The sequence below is a fragment of the Podarcis pityusensis genome (assembly GCF_964106645.2).
Source record: "Podarcis pityusensis genome assembly, chromosome: 6".
Classification (NCBI taxonomy): domain Eukaryota; kingdom Metazoa; phylum Chordata; class Lepidosauria; order Squamata; family Lacertidae; genus Podarcis; species Podarcis pityusensis.
In genome coordinates this window covers 96,880,876-96,902,309 of record NC_138030.1, presented here as the reverse complement: position 1 = coordinate 96,902,309, position 21,434 = coordinate 96,880,876, and the positions used below count along the sequence as shown (strand labels likewise).

General features: G+C 43.6%; 1 protein-coding gene across 1 annotated transcript in view; it reads left to right on the top strand.

Moving 5' to 3' along the window:
* NMNAT2 (nicotinamide nucleotide adenylyltransferase 2) overlaps nucleotides 1-21,434 on the top strand; it is a 65,872-nt gene that overhangs the window by 33,411 nt on the left and 11,027 nt on the right. The window contains exons 3-8 of the mRNA XM_081012308.1: nucleotides 1,274-1,341; nucleotides 8,510-8,588; nucleotides 13,021-13,147; nucleotides 14,876-14,956; nucleotides 15,572-15,616; nucleotides 17,668-17,744. Coding sequence (XP_080868434.1) covers nucleotides 1,274-1,341; nucleotides 8,510-8,588; nucleotides 13,021-13,147; nucleotides 14,876-14,956; nucleotides 15,572-15,616; nucleotides 17,668-17,744 — 477 coding nt within the window. The remainder of the gene's footprint in view (nucleotides 1-1,273; nucleotides 1,342-8,509; nucleotides 8,589-13,020; nucleotides 13,148-14,875; nucleotides 14,957-15,571; nucleotides 15,617-17,667; nucleotides 17,745-21,434) is intronic.

Below are 21,434 nucleotides of genomic sequence, written 5' to 3'. Positions count from 1 at the left end.
AGGTGCCACTTTTTTCCTTTTACAATGGTGGTAAAACAGGCAGAAATTCTCAACAGGTGCAACACTTTTTGTCACGGAGATGCAGCTGTGAAATGCTGTACCTGCTGAACATCGGCCTGTCATGAGGCTGTTAAAGGTACAGATTCCCTGTGAGGTAAAATAGGGCTGTCCTTGCGCAGAAGTGATGTTGTGATAAGGCTATGAACAGAGTGGGAAAGAGCCGATCACAGCTGATTCTGGAACCCTCTAGAGTGAGACAGGTGGCAGCTTTATGGACCAGATAATCCTGTTATCAATTGCTCATGTGCATTTTTGTTTGTTTTATGGCCATCCTTTAAAGCAGAATTTGGCATACTACCATATTATATGCAGGATTCATTCAAACACCCTGCAGCAGCCCTAGCTATACCGTAGAAAAATGTATAAGTAGTGACTCGGTATAAGGCAACTTCATATTTTTGAAATATAGTTCATTGCTAAATTTAAACGTAGCTACAGAAGGGGCTCGTCAACCTGGGAAAGTAGCCCATCTAGGAGAAGGAAAACTCTGATCCTAAACCTCTGTGCCTATACTCATTCATGAGAAAGTCTTTCAGAGTAAACCCTGAGGAAAAATCTGTACCTGCTGCCTTGAGGGACATCTTCGGGAGAAGAAAAGGCTAAGGAGTAGCCCCTACACAAATCCGGAGTGGAGTCTCTAAGATGGTTGGACGGTGTCCTGTACACCTCCGTCAAGCAATTCCTGCAGCCAAGCTCTGCTCTGTATTGCTCTGATTTCCTTTGGACCACATCAGCGAGCCTGAGTGGGGGACGGGTCTTGTTGGCTGGCCAGCCCAGGACCTCCATACACAAAGCCCAGACTTGCGCCCTGGTGAGGAGGCAAAAACGCAGGAGGCAGCAGCTTTAAGTTACCAGTCTCTGGCCACAGCAGGCACTGTGATTTTCCAGCAGTTTGACTTCACCCTTGGAGGTGCACTCCATTGTCTCTCAAGACAGGCAGATACCACCAAAGTAATACCCTACAGAAGATCTAGGAGCTGTTTGTGTGGAACAATTCTGTGAAGTAGGTCTGTCTATGAATTGGTGACCAATTATGGGAACTTAATGGCTAATCCAGGTTTCCCCAGTCCAACTCTTACCCATTAATGCTGCAATGGCTTCTAGGCCCAAGTCTAGTGAACCACTTAAGTGAAGACATATTTAACTTTCGAAAAGTCCAGTGCTGTGGAATCTCCCTCCATTTCTTCTGCTGACAACCTTATGTTCTTTACAGGGTCTGGTCTCCAGCCGACATCGCCTGACAATGTGCCAGCTGGCTGTTCAGTCCTCTGACTGGATAAGGTATGATAGGGTACCGCATAAAGCATGCTATCTGCAATGTCTGAGTGGTTGGAGCACAGGAACATGTTCCCTCCATGATCTAACATCCAGGTCTTTCTGACTTAGCACTACATTTCCTCCTAATGGAAGCAGAAACATGCAGACAGGCATGCAAGCAGCGACCTCAGATGCAACAAACGATGAGGGGTCAACTTTATTCAGAGAAGTATACTGTGCAAGAGGCAGTGCACATGTCACCATCGCTAAGTTTCTGGCCTGAGCTTATAATTCATTAGAGCATGTGAATCAGCTTTTACACTACAATTTAAAATTATACACACAAACATGCAGGAAAGACGTTTCTCAGCAATGTACTGAGCAAGCCTCATTGGTGTTCAGAAGTAACTGTGAAGCTAATTGGACCCATCCTTTCAGAGTACAGGAAATGTTTTTTTACATATTCTTCAACCAGGAGTGTGAGGCAACTGCCCTGAACACAGTTATTAGGGAGAAATCCTTACTGAACATAGTGGGGCTTACTTCTGAGAAACCATGCATAGGCTTGCTCTGTAAACAAGGCTTGACATATTAAGGGCTCATCCAGACTTCCTTTAGTGCTGTGTTTCTAGGCACAGGACCATGCTTCAAACCTGAATTTCTGTTTGTTCCAATGCAGCGTTAAAGAGCAGGTTTTCATGGGGCCAGGGCAAAAGGTAAGGGTCGATGAGCCCTAACTTGAGGATGTAATGAAAGAGTACTGAATTCCTTAACTACCTGAGATATTTGTCTTAGAAGAACCTTCAGGTTTCATGTTACCTTTTCTCAAATATATGTTTGATTTGTACATGAGCTAAGGAAAGTGGCAATGTAAGCCTGCCTGAGTATTATGATAATTAACAGAAGCCCTTCTGCCCACCCCTTAAATTCGTGCCTCAGTAGGGGCAACAGAGAGGTCATTTTCCCAGTGGTGGCAGCACCCAAGTTCTGGAACTTGCAGCCTAGAGATGTCTGCCTCACTTCTCCCTTGGCAGGTCTTCTGCTGAAGTGTAAAGACCTTTCTTTTTAGGAATCCTTCTGTTCTTCCTGCCTACATTGAGGCCTGCTTGGTTGCTTTTCACCAATGTTCTTAATTGTTTCATCTGCTGGTCTTCTCCTGTTTTATCATTTGTCATTTGTATTATTGTTGTATTTGTATATTCCTTTCTCAGCTGCTTTGAGCTCTTTAAGAAAAGGGATATAAAGGTTTTCAGTAAAATAACACCTTAAAGAACAGCTAGAACTACAGTAACGCTTTAGCAGGCAGTTTTCTCATTAATAGTAGATTTACCCAGAGAGTAAATCTTTGTGTAACAGATGATCTCAATTCATCATTCTGCAAGCATTTTCTGGCAGGCAAATCAAAAACTTTTGGCTTTAGGTTAGACTTGGGATGGCCAGAGCAAGAGATCACAGATCTATAAGGATCAAATAGAATATGAAGATATACATTCAGATCCATGTTCCTACATCAAGGCCAGCAGGGGAGACAAAGCATCTGTAGCTGTTGGCAAACACTTATTAGCTTGTATGGAAAACACAATTGCCACTCATTTTTTTATTTTCTTGCTTAAAAACATACACACAAAAGTAAAAATTAACATAAAAGATAAAATAATAACAAGAAGAAACAAAAACATATATACAAATTCCCCCTGTGGCTTCCCTCCCCCAGAGATCAACATTCTTTATTTTTTACAGTCTTTTTAATATTGCATCTTTCATATCTTACCCCTGATATTCCTAATATATTAAGTCTATCTATTTCAGCTTTACATACTTAATCTATGCATATTAGCATGTTATCTTTTGACCAGTGTTTTTTCATATAGTCATTTCACATTGCCATTCACTCCTTAGTTTCTGATTTGTCTGGTGTCTTATGGCAGCTGTTAACTTTGCCAGTTCTATATAATCACATAATTTAACCAATCTTCTTTTGTGGGATAGTACCTCCTTTCCAATTTTTTGCCAATACAGTGGAACCTGAGTTTAATGCAGGTGGTCTCCGGCATGTCTGTAAATTTGTGGTTGAAGGGAGATAGCACATCCACTGTATTTAATTTTTGTGTTGATATTTTAATTGCATTTTTAGTGCTTTTATTTATTTTATTTTATTCTAAATTCTATATAATTCAAGTTGTGATGCAATAAAATACAATATATAAAAAGAGGGGGGAATACAATTAAGAATCATACAACATCTGGCACAGCACACGACAATTGCGCAGCAGGCAGAAAAACCATTAAGTGGTCCATCGAGACCCCCAAAGATTCTCAAGTGGTTTGTGGTGAAATGCTTTTGGGAACCACTCACCTCTAAGCTCTCCAGGAACTGGAGCAGCCCATCTAGTAAAGGTCAATTCAGATTAAGCCCACTAAATGTTGAACCACTAGCTCCGTGGTGGTCAACCTATGGCCTTGCAAATGCTGCTGGATTTAAACTCCCAAAAGCTCTGGCAAGTGTGGTCAGTGCTGAGGGAGGACAAGATTCGCAGTCTTGCAACTTCCAGGCAGGTTTTTCATCCCTGCACTATCTAAGCCAGTAAGGACCAAATTTCCCTGGGATAGTCCAGTTCCTTCAGGAGCATTTACAGATAATTAAGTGCTTTCTTTATACAGTGGTACCTTGGGTTAAGTACTTAATTGGTTCTGGAGGTCCGTTCTTAACCTGAAACTGTTCTTAACCTGAAGCACCACTTTAGCTAATGGGGCCTCCTGCTGCTGCTGCGCCGCCGGAGCACGATTTCTGTTCTCATCCTGAAGCAAAGTTCTTAACCCGAGGTACTATTTCTGGGTTAGCAGTGTCTGTAACCTGAAGCGAATGGAACCTGAGGCACCACTGTATTTCACTGTTCTTTAATTTTACATTGTTAAGAAAATCTAGTGCTTCATTTCCCACCTTGTGGCTCACCCAGGGCTCCTCACCTCCATGACCTGCTCGGTGCTTTGCTTCCCCATCTCCTGTGTTGCCGTTGTTGGTAGGTAGCAAAGCTAGGACATCTATTGAGTCCTTGGCAGTCTGTGATCTATGACAGCAGCAGAGTTTGGCTTGTTTAGTTGCAATTTCTGCAAACCTAACCCAGTTGCTTTATTATGCAGTAATGAAAGTGCCCCAGTACCTCACCTGGGGTGAGTTAACCTGGGCTAACCTCCTTTCCAGCCCTTCTGTTACCTTGAGATAGCCTACTCTGCATGAATGAATCCTTACAGTATTATTAGTGAGTGTCTTAATTAGCAAGTTCACAACTCTGAAAACCTCAGGTGGAGAGTATAAGAAAAGAAGTTCAGCTGCTAAGAAAATGTTTGAGAAACAGCCCAGTTTAGTAGCTCATTAAGTTTTCAATTAGGACCTTTATGCTGCTGGCTCAGCCTATGAGATTTTGATGCTTCCTTCCTTCCTTTCCAATCTGAGTTGGATGTAGAGGAGCTTAGGAATTTTGGCATTCTTTTGCAATGAGCTCCCAGATCCTGAAAAAGCCCAGGCCCTGAGATATGTCAGTGAGGAAACATCCTGGGTTTCAGGTAGAGTGGGGCTGGAACTGGCGTTTTGCCACTTTTGGGGGCTGCTGCAACTGCCTTTTAGGGTCAAGCTAGATGAGATACTTGTGCCCGTATGTTTTCCACTGTGGGACAAACAGCAGGTTTGGGGGTAGGATTGAGTTTCATGGAGATGATATGGGAGGAAAGGGTTAAACTCTTCTCCTGTAATGCTGCCTCCTCATTACAATTTCTCTCCTGCTTTAAACCAGGGGTTACAATAAATACATATTTGGTATTGGGAAGGAAGGGTATAAGAGAGGAAGGCTGCTGTTGGAGGAAGAAGAAAATGTAAAATGAACAGGTTGGAAGAATGAAAGAAATACGCGATTTGCAGGAGAATAGGATATGAGCTACCATAATTGTGAAAGGAGGGGGAGAAGCAATTACAGGAGATGAGTAAATGTACTTTGAGAGGCACAGGGAAATATAAAATAAAAGGCGAGGGCAGGGGGTGGCTAACTTGTGACCCTCCAGGTGCCAATGAACTTTTACCACCCTGAACCATTTAGTGACATCCACATACTTGGCCAACCCACTGTTTGCTCCTAATTCCAGGTCTTATAAGAACAAGTTAAGCAGCACACGTCTCAATGCTTCTCCTTGAGGGAACCCCCTTCTTACACCCCTCCAGTGGGAGAACTAACCATTCTCCTATTCTCACCTCCTTGCTTTAGCCAGTTACTGACCCATAAGAGGATTTGTCTGTCCGCTTATCCCATGACTGCTATGCCTAGCCTTTGGTGTGGCATTTATGGAAAGATTTCGGAAAGACGTGAGTGTAGTGCCATATAAAAAGAGGATGCAAAATAGAATATTGACATTTTGGTTTCCATCTAAGATAGTGGGCATCAGCACTTTTTTTTGGTCATGAATTCTGTAAGTCAGTCTTGATTGCGTGAAGTCATTTGCATTGTTGGTGCAAGTGAATTTCATTGGGTGATCCTGGGTCCTATCAGAGAGAAATCCAAATCATAATCTCTCTTAAATCATTCAGTTGCATAAATTTTTGCCATGTCCCCACTTTGCAGTTTCCCCACCCCAGACTATAAATCCCCTCCTGCTTTAGCCTTTTCTTCTATGGCAAATATCCCAGTGCCATCCCTTTTGTTACCTTTTACAGGTGCAACCCAACATAGCCAGCTAGGAAGACATGGTGTTCCTCCTGTGATTCCCTCTCCATTCTTCTCTTTTGCCTCTGAGTTCAGTTGGCTCCTCCCAGAGGTGGGAACATGTAGCATCTCTCTGGTGGTCTGGTTTGGTCCAAGGGCTTCCAGTTGCTGAACCCAGTTTTAGAGTATTCTTTGTGCCTTGCTATTTCATTCTGTAAGAAGCTGGCTTTGGTTGACAGATATTACTCTTGTCAAGTAGCCTGTTAGCAGAACAGTCCTGTGCAGAGTCCTTCTGCGTTCCAGCTTGCTGTCAGGTTTGCTCATCCACTTAGGAGTTGCCTTTCTGGAATGCAGTGCACCCACAGGAAGCATTTTATTCGCACCATTGGCTAATGACCTGGCCTGGTGATGGGCAGAACTGCAGTTGCAAGCCCCAAGTCATCTGCCCTTATTCATCTCTGAGCTGCAATTAGCTGAATGGGACACTTGCACAAAAGGGTTATATGTAATTAATATTAATCCAGTAGTCCTTTTTTTGCTGCAATTAATTATTTTTAAGCCTGCATTTTGTTTTTATTAAGAACATTCTCAATATTTTGCAGATAACTCATTTTTCATGAATTTAAAGATCATGAGATAAATACCGTTTGTGTTGCATTTTTTATTTTTACAGGATTTGACTGCTGAAAGTCCTTTTTCTGTCAGAGGGAGAGAAAAGAAGGATAGATCCACATAAATATACACTAGCAAACATTAATATATTGTTACACGACATCCCAATCTCTGAGCAGTCCAAGATTCCACAGTCCCCAGGGTTCGTGTTTCCTTTTGGAAAATGTGGCACAGTGGGGATTGTGGTGTCTTTATGATACATGATTTATTTACACACATATCTACAACCTGAGCCTACGATGCAGGGGTTCCTAGCATCAACACTCCAAGAGGGCCTTGCTTCTTCCATAGGCTACACCTGGGATCTAAGCTGAGATCCAAGCAAGGGGGCTCTGCCTGCTGCTTTGCATCTTCAGGTCACATAACTCTTTCTCTCTAGTTCGCATCACAGCAACTCTAACTCTAATCTCTCTAATCTCTGGCTTTATCTGTTGAGGGAGGGAGCTGCCCCATCCATTTGCCATCTCAGGAGGAGTCCCTTGATCCTTTATTCTTCTTAATGGCCTATCACCTCACCAGGAAGGTAAAGGTAAAGAGACCCCCGACCATTAGGTCCAGTCGCGGACGACTCTGGGGTTGTGGCGCTCATCTCGCTTTATTGGCTGAGGGAGCCGGCGTCCAGCTTCCGGGTCATGTGGCCAGCATGACTAAGCCGCTTCTGGCGAACCAGAGCAGTGCATGGAAACGCCGTTTACCTTCCCGCCGGAGCAGTACCTATTTATCTACTTGCACTTTGACGTGCTTTCAAACTGCTAGGTCGCGGGGATTTGAACTGCCAACCTTCTGATCGGCAAGCCCAAGAGGCTCAGTGGTTTAGACCACAGCCCTACCCATGTCCCGGTACCAGGAACTTAAATAGCTTTTAACACTTGTCTTAATTAAAGGGTTAGAAGTGTTTAGCATACAGCTTAATAAACATGGGTCTGTCTTAATTCACGTTGGCATAATAAACACAGGTCTGGCATCCAGTCTAACATCTACTGGAACCAGGAATTTAAGGAAGTCTGGCACCCACAAACTCATACAATATAAAAATGAACCCCTCTTTGAGCAAGTTGGAAATGAACATGATTTAATTACATTCATATAATTATTTCAGTGAAAAGAGAAAGAGGAAAGGTTCCTATAGCAGGAGAGATCAGCCTTCCCTAAACTGGTGACCTCCAGATATTTTGGCCCAGATGATCATTGGCGGTGCTGTCTGAGACAGATGGGAATTGTATTTTAAAGGATGGGATTAAAGGCTAATCACCCTGAACCTGGAAGGGTTGAATGCTGCATGTCTAAGTAACTGGGAAATATATATATTTCACAAAAGTGAAAGTTAAGGAATTTGAAAGCCAGGGCAGTAAAGCCCAAATCAAAGGCATAGATTCCTTCTAAGACTCCTGGGACTGTCACCCTCTGATTAATTACTTGACGGGAGTAGAGATGACCCCGGAAATTATTCTGTATTTAATAATCAGCAATAAATTGGAGAGCAGAGACAATAATGCAGCTGATTGCTATATCCCTGTCTCCCCTGATAAGGCTTTTAAAATTAGTACTGCTGTGTGTTCATCAGATGAATACGAAACATTTTGACCACCGTAGAGCCTTGCAGAAGTGGCCAGGCATTTCAGAAACTCCCGAAGCTGCCCGAGTGTGGACCTAATCAGTAATCTGGGTGGAAGACCAGCGGGAATCTCTTGGTCCAACTATAATAAATGAATATTTGCAAACGGACAAGCAGTTTATGTATTCACACTGTGGTATATTAAATTAAAATAACCAATTATCATGATTCGTGATTGTCAAGGCAGACTTTCTTTTCCTTTTCCTCACTGTAGGGTGGACCCCTGGGAATGTTATCAGGATACTTGGCAGACCACCTGCAGTGTACTGGAACATCACCGGGATCTGATGAAAGTGAGTTGATTGCTAAGAAAGATAGTGGCGGCTGGGGGAACCCGGGCAGGTAGCTGAAGAGGTGAGGGGATGTGATTTAAATATAGACTTAGGTATCATTGCTTCACTTTCCATTTTTACTTTAATCACAAATTATTAGTACGTTGAGGTGTTTTTTGTCTGATGTACATATCTAATTTAATTTCACTGCTGCTACTGCTGCAAGTTGAATGGATTCCTAGGCAATGTTACATAACTCTGCATAAACACAGAATGTTTCATTAGAAATAAAAGTTCAGTATCCAGAGAATTTTAGCTTTCTTGTAAAAGAAAGAACTAAAGAGAAAGAAGGAAAGTTTGTAGCTCTTGGGCTTGAAAGTATTCGGGAATGCCTGGTGAAATTGTAGTATATTCAGTACTGGCCAAACAAACAAGCCCCAAAACCTTAGTACTTTGCTATATGTATTCCCTATAAGCATTCAGCTGGCATAAATGCAGCTATATTGTATTGCAATGGTGGCAGTGAAGCCTCTGATCCTGAGTGGTTGAACCAGCAGAGTTCCACACGTTCAGTTTGGAAAGCAGTTTTAGTAAGTGAAGGAACAGTTGCTGGTGTGGCTGGGATTAAGATGTTTACACAAAGGAGTTCTCAGTACTGGGAAGAAATGCCCGGGCATGCTAAAGTACAGGGTACCCAGAGGTAAGGAAGCTGTACAGATGATAAAGAGCAGAAAATGAAGTGACAAAAAAGAGCCCGGAGGAAGGGTAGCTGGTAGCTAAAGGGAACACACATTTTTTGCTAGACTGCTCTTACTGTCACTCGCAAAATGTCAGTGCTTAGGATTTTATTTTTTGGCATGCACTAGCAAAGTTGTGAGAGGCAGTTCCCAAAATTACCTTGTTCCAGCCAAATTGGGACACTTTGCAGGAACGCTTCATTACTGGGGGAAACCCAGCTCATATTAACAGTTTGGACGTAATGCCAATCCAATCCATGACTTAGCACAAACCAGCCAGTGAACAGGTTCCCAGACTGGCTTCGTTCAGCATCCTCCCCCTGTTTGCTGCTGCCATGCTACCTGGGGCTGCACCATGGTTTGGCTTCGTATTATGTCCGTACCTCACACAGTGAGCAGTAAATCAAGAGCAAACCTTGGTTACAGAGAGCTCATGGTTTGTCTGGCATGAGATAAACCACAAGCTCAGGCTAAATCTTGTCTTAGCTCTGGGTAGCATGGCAGCAGCAGGACTGGGGAAGGACTATTGCGGCACTACATCAGTAGTCTGGGAACCCGCTCATGTGCACAATAAATCTCTCTCCCTCTTCTGGAAATTGTAGCTGTGTGAGGGAAATAGGTGTCTCCCAGCAGCTCTCAGCACCATTACCAAATTACAACTGCACGACTAAAGTGGTATGATACTCCTCCTTAAAATACCCATGCCAACCCCCCAATGCCATGTCACATGTTTCCAACCATTCATTAATGACAAAGACTCTGCTCCCGTGTGCTGCTTTAGCTCTTAGAATTCATGCTCAAGAAAATAATTCTAAACACCTTTATTCTGTTCATCGATCTAGTCCTGGCAAGGAAGTGGGGGAACGGCAGCAGGCAGCCCAGAGTGCCAAGCCTAATGGCATTAGGGAATGCGCCAGAGAGAGAGAGGCACCAAATCCCATGCTTCACCTGCCAGGAATCATTTATAAGGGTGCTTTGGGCCATTTTCAAAATGGTCATCTGCTGCACTTGCAGCCTGTGCACCCACATATAAACAAAGGCATTTGCTGTGTAATCTTTGAGCACTTAGAGATTGAGCAGAGCATTGGGGGAAGGCAGTCTAGCAGCAAAAGGTTTTGTTGTATTCAGATCACAAGTGAAATTTCCAAAAGCCAATTTCAAGTTAGCATTTTGCCCCAAATTGTTGACTTTTTAAAATTGACTTCCTTTCCTTCTTATCCTGTCCTTTAATAGAAGAACAGCAGCTAGATGGATGTCCCAAACAGAACAAGCCCTATACATTTACCGACACTCCAGGAAATGTATGAAAAGGCTCCCACAACCAATGAGTGCAGCCGATTAACATCCATGAATCCTTATGGAAGAGCTTTGTCTAATCAGTGCCAGATTTACGTATAAGCTAAGCAAGCTATAGCTTAGGGCCCCACTCTCTTGGGGGACCAAAAAAAAAAAAAATTAAAGGAAAAAAACCTGGACGTACATTTCCAAAATATAAGATAAAAAACAAATAAAATAAAACCTACATTAAGCAACAGTGTTTTGTGTTGTGTAGGCTCCTATGATGTAAGTAATGTTATTAATATACTTCTTAATTGTATTTCACTATTAATATACTACTTCTTAATTGTATTTCAGTTCAACAATTACTTTGATAAAATACATATTTTGTTATGTGCAAATGACTTGAGATACCTATTAGGTCCATCAATTACCATATAGCATATATTCAACACAAAAAAACAGCGACAATTTACTGTTGACAAAGGACAGCTGGACATATCAAGGGCCCCATATCAGGTTCCTCTTCCTTAATGTCAGAGGACATGCTCTGTGGACTGGGCCAACCTAAGGCATTTTGCCGCCCAACTGCCCGCTGCTCCCCCAATTCCACATACAGAAGTCAGGCAGGCTTACAGTTGAATCTTACTTCATTACTGGCAAGGAGACAGCATTCCCCCCCCCCCCACGCCTATGAGCGACAGTCTAGCTTAGGGGGCACAGGAGAGGCCGTGCCTGGGGCACATAGCTCTGTCTTTCAGCACCTCACCTCACCCCCAACACCCCCCATCTGCTGCCTGAGATGACCACCTCCCTCTGCCTAATGGTTGCATCCGTCTTCTGTTTCGAGAGCTGTGGTTTAGTCCTGAGATTCGGTCACACTGCAGTAGTGATTCATGCTCACTCTGCACGATGCTCGGGTGCCATGCTGATCTTTGCATATTGCTTCTCTGTGAAGTTTTTACATTGTGTGACAGGTTTTTCAACACCACTGATGTTGGCAATTCATTTCTAAAGCAGTAGATTCACCTACCATTTTATATGCACAATGCATTGTATCTTCTGTTTCTTCAACTACAAAAAGAAGGAAAGAAAGAATTGAGTGCCCTCTGGTGGCCAAAAGAAAGACTGCTTACTTCAGAATGCATTTTTTAAAAAAATCATTTGGTTTAAGGATTTATTTATTAATTATTTTTTTACAGAGTAGCTGTGCTGACTTCAGTCATGAGTGATCAATACTCCTTCCTTCCCCCTTTTCCCTTTTCCCTAGAATCTTCAGGGCCCATCAATGGGTCATAAATTTAACAAGCCAGATTGCATACTTGAGATCTCCCAGCAGTGAAGACTTAACTAGTCTGTGTTAAGTGGTCTTGAATGTGGACGCTTGCTTAAGAAATGCCTTGATGTATCAAATCAACATCCATTTTGTTCAATGCTCTTTTTAAGAATACCAGAACTATGTTAATTGTGCTTTACCACGCCTTCCTTGGAGAGGATGTCAAAATCTCGGTACTTTGATCCATCTCTGGGGGGAATGACCAAAAGCACATTTTGGTGGGAGCTCTAGTTGAGATTCCTGCATTGCAGGGGGTTGGACTAGATAGCCCTTCATGGTTCCTTCCAACTCTACAATTCTATGATTCTATCATTGTATGAAGGATAGGATGGTTTTGCAGGTACCTGAGATATCTGGATAGTGATGGAGTGAGTGTTCTAAACTGAGGTGCTCAGATATGCAAGCACCCCTGCAAGGAGAATTGAAGGAGGCACAGGCCACCTCCAGCAGATCTCCCACCCTGACTTCTGCTTACAGTTCCATCCCCTGGCAGTCTCTCTTCATCAAGCCTTTTGCAACCTGAGATTATGGGTCACTGCTGCTGCTGCCAGTGGTATGATCTTAGGCTGGAAATCCTGCAGCTCCAAAAAAGACGGGTGCAGAACAAAAAAGCAACCCAGTGCTGAAGACCCTCTTGCCACAAAGATCAAAGATCAATCAAATATCTTGATTGATGAGCTACTGTTTGCTGCTGCTATCCACCTCCCCAGCAGATGCTTTCAGGCATGCAACAAGATTACCTATTGAAGTCAGTGGTGATCTAGAGGTCTCCACTGGTTTTATTAGACAGGTCAGAGTCTTGTGAACATTTTTCTTTCTGAAGAACTTGCAAGAGCCCTGAAACTGAAGAAAATGTTTTCAACGACTCAGATTCTTTTGAGCCAGACATGAGGCTGTTCCTCCACCCCTGCCTTTGGGTGGCCAAGGGGGGTGGAGTTGGGCGGATGAAGGTCATGGGCAGGGACTTGTCAGGAGAGCACTGGCATATTTTGCAGGTCAGAGAAAATAACTTGGTGAGTACAGTCACATAGACATCCCTAAGATTGCTGACGTATAAGCATTGAATGCATAAATACCAACTGACACTCACCATTTCTTCTAGCGAGTGACTGGTTGCATCCTCTCCAATGTGAACACACCTTCCTTGACCCCAGTGATTGGGCAGCCTCAGAACGAGTCCCCACAGCCTATCTATCAGAACAGCAACCTCTCGAACAAGCCCACCGCAGGTAGGTTCCAACAGAAGGCACCCAAGTTCTCTAAAGGTGCTCCAATTTCGGGGGGAAACAGCAAGGCAAATGGGAAACTGCTCAGACTAATGCCTAGAACGCTCTTGGATCTGTGCTCTTTAGCCACGGGACAAGCAAAGTGTGGACGAGCTCTCTTGGGTCACCTGCAGTTGCTCAATACTAGTTGCATGCAGCTTTGAATCAGGGTCTAAAATTAGATTATTAATTCAAATGATGTCTATACAAAATAAACGAAGGCTACAATTCTACACACACTTTACTGAGAAGTTAATCCTGTTGAATTTGGGACTTACCTATGAGTAAACATGCATAGGATAAGACTCTACATTGCTTGCAAATGTATGTAGAAAAGTCCCAGCATATTTTTTTAATGAAACAGGAGGCATGGGAGATTGGGGTTTTGAGTAAATGAGCAACAAGCTGGAGGGATGCTTAACTATTTCCCACCAGCCATTTTTCTGCTCCCCAGCTGCTTTCCACCCTGCAGAGCTCCAAATGCACAATCCTCCATGCAGGCTTGTAGCTGGGATCCCAGGAACTTCGGAGAGGAATTTCTGAGAGCAATTTTGTTCAGGAAAAGGACTGGTGGAGAAAGGTGCATGAAAATGTGTCCTTTCAATGGCTGGGCTCCCAGAGAAGAGGCCACTTGGAGGAGAAAACAATTTATTGCGTGCTCAGGTGGGATGCAAGTAGCACAAACCATACAAATACATGAGAAAGCAAACAATTATAACTTCATAAACCCACAGAAAGATTCAAAACATCCAGTCATAGCATTCTATCTCATAGCATGCATGATCTTTTAAGGCACTTTGTATATATCACCCCACCTCTGGGCATGAGCCCTGTGATCAGGCAGTCTTCTGCATACTTCCTATAAGACCAGTACATGGACAGTTGCCCATATCTCAATCCATGTCTGACATTCCCTTCTTGTAAATGGGCATATCCCATCCATAAGTTAATTGCCATTGTTTATGCTTCTCATTTTGCCTCAAGAGCTAGATATTTGTTTTGCTCAGCCAGCTCATCCTGTAGCCGAAAGCACATCATTAGCCTGTCATTTTCTGCTGTCTCTACAATTCAAGCCAAGAGGGCAATTCTCAATTAAAGGTATTTTGTTTTATTTTATTTTATTTTCAATATAGATCTTTTCTTCAGCTACATATACACATGCAGCCATTCCTCAGCTTATGAAGGTTGTTCTTCATTCTTCATTTAAAAAAGAAAAACACCTACTAGGTTTTAGTTCTATATATTTTTATGTGAAGTATGTAGTTTGTTCATCAGCCTGGAATCCAATGTGGAATTTGTGTAGAAGTAACATCTGCTTAAATCAGTGTAACTTGCTTTCAAGGAGAGGACTGGGTTGCAAAGCAGCAACATTGCATATCTGCAGTTACTCAGGCTTAAATCTCATTCTGCTCTTTTTTACTCAGATGTAATAAGCATTTTTCACTCTGTGATGCAGTGCAAGGAAAGAAATGTGGCGATGAAAAAAAACTAAGTTTGGCTAAAACCCTCAGAGACAAACAATGATTTCAAAGTTTTGAAAACGTGCAAAAAAACTGGTTGTTTCCAAAGGTGATAAAGCCGTTGAATTGAGGCAAATATTGTTTCCTTTTGAATCACAAGGCTGCTGTCGCCCTGCTGAGCTCTCTCTCTCTCTCTCTCTTTCTGTCTGCTTTCCCTCCCTGCCTTTTTCAGCAAAGTTTTTGGGGAAGGTGGGAGAAAGCCTGAGCAGGATTTGCTGTGTTCGTCCACCGATGGAGCGTTTCACCTTTGTGGGTATGTTCCAGAAATGCAACTGCTTACAGCCAGTTAGAAGTTGTGACCTGTTATTGAAAAATATATTATTCTTGCCTGGTTCTCATTTCACCCATCTCTGTTCTTCATCCTGCCCCCCCCCCCCCATCAACACAGCAGTGAGCGGCTTTGCACCAAAGTGCAGCAGATGATAAGAGCCTTTTGTGGTAGTGGCAGTGCCCGTCACAGCACATTTTAGACTAGAGATCTTTCCTGGAAGTCATACAACCTGTCCTGGTGCTTGAGCATCTGGCTGAACATCTACACACTGGTTGAAATTTTGCTCAAGATAGATGAAATTCCCTTTATTTGCTTCAGAAACATTCAAACAAATCAGAATAGTTACTCTAAACAACCTTGCTTTAATTAAGGTTGTTCTAAACAAACTTGCTTGAGTTGAGATTCCTGCATTGCAGGAGGTTGGACTAGATGACCCTCGGGTCCCTTCCAGCTCTGTGGGTCTGTGATTCTAATCAGTGTTCTGAATTCATGGACAGAATCTCTCTTTCCAGCAGGGGCCTCCCTTCTTGCTGGTCTTCTGTGAAATCTTCACCCTGACACATATTTTTTTCTTTTCTTTTGTTTGTGTTTCTCTAGATGAAAATGCAAACTTGGGAACAGTGATGAGATATGAAGAGATTGGTAAGTAAACATTATCCATGGGCCAAAATGGGTACCATTTCCAAATGGGGGGGCTGCTCTCTTCCCCAGCAGGGTTTCACACAGGCAAACCAAGTGATGGAGATACTCAAGGCTCAAACTGCTTGTGATTTGAGAATAAGAATGGGGGATAAATTTCATCTGTTCCCACTTGAATGGGGGCTTTTCTAATTTCCACCCATTATATTGGGGGGGAATTAGAAAGGCCCCTCCTTGAACAGCATGTTCTTCAACTCAGTCAAATTGTGCAAAAGCTCTTAATACCAAATTAACTGCGCACAGCTGAACTTATACATTAGATAAATTATTATTATTATTTATTAAATTTCTATATCACCCATCATCTGAAGATCAGAGGGCAGTTTACAATGTAAAAACACAAAAATACATACCATAATAACAAACAAAAACAATACCCCCCCCACTGTTTAAAAGGCCATAGATTGTTTAATTAACTAAAGGCCTGAGAGAAGCAGAATGTTTTTGCCTGGCACTGAAAGATATGTCACCAAGGGACCAGGTGAGCCTCCTTGGAGCAGCCAAATGAGTAAGAGAATCCACATCAGATTAGACAGCACAGGAACACCAAGCGCAACAGACAAGTGGCGCTGGGTGTAATTCTGCAAGCCGACCCTGCCATTAGTAAGGCTGAGGCAGCTGCCTCAGATGGTTTATGGTGATACAGGGTGCAGTAACAGTACTAGCCACCCACCTTTCTCCCTGAGTCCCCTAAGATAGACGGCTGTCCTGTTGTCAGTGTTGAAGTCGGATTCAACTGCTGGTCCAGTCAGATTCTGTCTATAGAATTGGGGGTGGAATCTTGTCCCTCAGGCATCAAAATGTCTTGGTCTGGCCACCTGCTGCTGATATGCACAGGATGGTCTGCACAATGTGCATTGACAATCCCAGATTAATTTCATGAATGACTGAAAATAAATGTGCATCCCCTACTTTTTGAACAAATACCGGAGAATGCTGGTAATTGCATTAAAATGACTGACAACATTCATGGATATAGCTCTTGAGTTTTGAACTGTTCACAGAATTTGGCATTGATTCCTAATAGCTACAGGTTGCCATAGAAAATCCCACAGAGATATAATTTGGAAGACCCAGAGTGACAGGAGTCTTAAGTCTTACTGTTTTGCTCTGGTGGCTAAATTGGCAATGTAGAGGGAGAAATTTCCGTTCTCATCAAGCCCTGGAAGAGCAAGGGTTGCATTTGCTTTAAATTCCACAGATTGTTTTTCCACGATCGTGCAGTTCAGGGCCAGGGAACAGATATAATCAGAATCATGCTGATTTAGTCAAAGAAGCGAAAACTCATTATTAAGTACTAGATACTTTGTGCAAAAATAAAACAAAATTGGATGTGGCTTGCATTATAGGACATTCCCACAGGAGTCCCTGGTTAAATAGTGACTAATTTTGATTCTTCATTATTTTCAGAGAATGGATATGGTAGTTTCAATAACTCATGATCTCAAAGCACTTTGTAGACAGTTATCCTTTAGTTTTAAATAATTTTATTATACAATTATACAAAATGGATACTGCAGCTTTTAACAGCATAGAATGCTACACAAAAGAACTCTTGCATCTTTTATCAATTTGAAGCTGTAGGGGACGTTTCAGGAAATATCTTTCTCTCTTGAGCTGAGGCGAACTTTCAGTAGGAATACTTCTTTTGTTCCATAAATGGACCTGGAAGTAATTTCTGTCCATGCAAAACACATCCTTCCTGAAGTTGGCACAACCTGCTTTGCCAAACACTTGCTCCCTCCATCACTCCAGAAGTAGTTCACAAATTGGTCCAAGAGACAGATATGGCAGCATTGTGTTCATACAAGACATTTTTACATGTGTGCATGAGTAGTAGATAACTTGCAAGCAGTAGCCCACTTCTGACAACAGAATCCAAGCCACAGCTTTGTGTCGAAGCCTCTTTTTTGCTCCCTTCTTCAGGCCCCTCTCTCTCCCTTTCCAGGCCTTTGAGTCTGTGTATCTGAATATCTGTGTACCTTTTTCTCCAGAGCTCCGAATCTTGCTGCTGTGTGGAAGTGACTTGCTGGAGTCCTTCTGCATTCCAGGCCTATGGAATGAAGCTGACGTGAGTTGTTACTGGAACATGGGTGAAGCTGTGCTCTGATGTTATTGTGGGGTTTTCTCCCCGCTGTCTGCCTCCTGATCATTCACTCGCTCCATTTTCACACATACCAGTGGCCATTCATTCATCATCATGTTCTCACCAAGGATTCTTGCTTTTAGTTTCTTAGGCGGTGGGAAATCACAGACCATCTGTTTGCTTCTACCTTTCACTCCAGTGTGCATGGCATCTCCACGGCTAGCTCCAACAAAGGCAGGGGGGTGCGAATGCAGGGGGGGGAGGTACTCCTCTTGGACAGCTTGTCTTGCAAACAAGGGTGCCACTTCAAATCTCACTGGGGTTGTGCAGATGCACAGCAAGGTCATGAATCTCATTAAATGGCAAGCACACAGCACCTGCTGCCTCATGGCACAGGAAGCCATCTTTACTCAGATTTATTGTTCATTCTGAACTATCTCCAAGCATGGCACAGAGTAAGATGGGGGGGGGGGGCATGTGATGTCCCAGTCCCAGGAAGGTTGCAGTCTAAGTATAATCAGTTTTGCTTTATGCACCATTCTGAGGACTCTTCTCTCTTCATCTTGGAGTTCTTTCCGTGCCTCTTTCACAGTGTGAGACTAGGTGGTTCTGCCACTCAGCAAGGCTGTTGATCACAAGAGTGTACATGTGGGTGATTTTGAAAGACTCCATCCCAAACTGCTGCATTGAAAAAGAGATATTCACATAATTTTAGCCCTAAATTTAGCCTACGGGCCAAGAGAGCCTTACAGACCCTAATATGGCTAGAAATGTTACCGTGACACTGCAAGAAATAAGGATTATTTAAAAACTGAAGTCAGCCTGTTGCTGCAAGCTTAATAATAGCCGCAGCAGAACCCTCGTGTTTCACAGGGAGGGTTACTCAACCCCTGCCAGTCTGAAAGGAGCCCGGAATACCTTTGAGATCCACATTCAGGGCCCTCCAGCCTGGTGCTTTATCATGAGGGTATTCTGCCACATGTTCCTGGCACAATAATGGTGAATTTATTCTGTTTTAGTTTGTTCTGCAATGCTTCCCCAGTGCTTCCACATTATTACTATCTGAAGGGACCACCCTGCAACAAAGGCAGAACAAAAATAAACCAGAATGTATGTGGTATTATAAAGTTACAGGATTTCAACAATACGTTACAAGCTATGCACTAATTAAAATGTTTTTTTGGGGGGGGCTATTGGGTTGTTGTTATATTTTTATTAGGTATTTTGTGGTTTTATATCTTGATTTTATTCTGTGAACCGCCCTGAGACCCTCGGGTATAGGGTGGTATATAAATTCTTTAATAATAATAATAATAATAATAATAATAATAATAATAGTAATGCAATAATCAAGCTGCGTGAGAGCCCCAAAACTTTTGCAGGCACAAAAGTGGGGTCTCCTGTGACCACCCAAATAGCATCATGAGCATAAATACACAATAAAAAGGGAGTATGGAGGAGTGCTCAGTTGCACAGGCCAACCCAACACATCTAGCTAGGACAGCAAATGCTGTCATTCCCCACCCCTCAGTCAAAATGCATAATACCCAAAGTTGCCAAATTGTTAGGGGCATCAGTCATGAAATCTGTAAGCCCCTCTCACTGACAATAGCAATGCTGTTGGCATCCATTTGTGCGCCTCCAGAGGTGAAGTCCACCTGCTGCATTAGCGGCACCCAAGTGACCTGCCTGGGGTGCAAGCTTGGGCAGTGTGTGTGGTGGTCCTGGGCTGCCCAAATGACAAGACCACTCTCTTGGCCTTGCTGATGTGGGCCAAAGGAAAGCGGAGCAAGACGTTTGGCACCAGTTTGGCTGACAGGAGTTGCCAGAAGGAGGCGCACAAGCCTGTCAATCCCACCTGCCCCGCATTTCCCTCTTCAGCACTGCAGAAACCACCTTCTTGACTGTTGGACCCCCTCTTGCTTAATCTGCCGCAGCCTGTCTTCACATGCCGGGGAAGTTGCTAACACACCGAGGGTGTGGGATGGGTTTGAGACCCATCCTCTACCCTCAGCTGTGTCCCCAGTTGCATGCTGACAGCTTCTAGGAGCCACACAGGTGAGAGCTGAGTGCTGGGTGAACAAACAACCCCAGTAGGAGCGCCATGTGTCCCCCACCACAGGTACTACCCCTCCCCCAACACCCCAAACAATTTTGACACCTAAAATCAGATGCTGCTTGGAAGGACAAATAATAAGAACAAGAGAGGATCTGTGAAAAGTCACAGGAGACCATAGTTAGTGTGCCAACTTCAAAGCTGGAGAGAGAGAGAGAGAGAGAGAGAGAGAAATCCCTATTTCCTTTTAAGTTATTTCGCCTTTCATTACACTTCTTTTGATAAGCAAAGAGCAAGGCTGCTTCCCAAGGTTGTGGGGGTAGTAGAGGACGTTGGACCCAGAGGATGGATGCATTCCAGGCTAAGTCCAGTCCCTTCCCATCTTGATTCCCTTCACTGCCCCAGTGAGATACCAGCCTGGAGTGGCGTGAGGGCATTGAGCAGGCAGGCTCCAGGCAGCTGGAGCACAACGCTTTGGGCTGTGGTGACTTTCTGGGGGGGGGAGGGGGCTGTCCCCTGCACATTTCTTTTTTACGAGGGAATGGGGGTTTTCATCATTGGCAACCCCCCTTTTCCTTTCCAATCCTGACTGAGCCCCCAATTTCCGCCCCTTCCCTTTGCATGCAAACGCCCTACGAGATGGACAGACAGAGAGATGCCACTGCTTTTTGTCTTCTTCGGTTTCCCTCTCCCTTTCGCACATGTATTCACAGCCTGCTATGCTAGGAAGCACAGGAAGAAGGAGGCTTGTATCCGTGGAGGACAGAGGTTTCCCAGGATTGGAAGACAAAGAGAGCAAGGATAAAAACCCTGAGGCAAAGCAGGCCTGGTTTCTCTTAGAGGAGTGTCTGAAGACAGGAAGCAAGATTAAAGCTCAGGGATAAGCCTGTTAGAGTGATAAGGGGAAAGAGCCAGTTTGGTGTAGTGGTTAAGAGTGGTAGTCTCGTAATCTGGGGAACCGGGTTCGCGTCTCCGCTCCTCCACATGCAGCTGCTGGGTGACCCTGGGCCAGTCACACTTCTTTGAAGTCTCTCAGCCCCACTCACCTCACAGAGTGTTTGTTGTGGGGGAGGAAGGGAAAGGAGATTGTTAGCCGCTTTGAGACTCCTTCGGTTAGTGATAAAGCAGGATATCAAATCCAAACTCTTCTTCTCTTCTTCCTCCTCTTTTTGAGAAAAACTCAGTTTCCTTAAGGAAATTCTGCTCACTTGCCTTGCTGCTGTATTTTTTGGAAACAGATTACAGACCAGGGTTACCTCCAGCATTAATGTGCCAATCAAAGCCATTCCTTCCTCTTTCTGCCTTTCCTGATCCAGCAGAACCTGAATAAATAAAGCTGAACCTGAATTTGGGCTGCATCCACTCAGTGCTTTTTTTCTTTAAAAAAATGTTTAGGAGTACTTTCATTTTCCTACTCATATTGAAATACTGCCCCTCAATGAGGCCACACTTAGATTCACAAAATGTTTAGGGGTGTGCGCACCCCTGCGTCCCCCCAGAGAAAAGCACTGCACCCACTGTACATATTGCCTGTCACCCACGGGTGCCTGTAATTTCACACATGCTCAGCATGCTGTAACAGTGTCCGTTGTTGAGTAGTGTAACACCAGTGCTTTCTC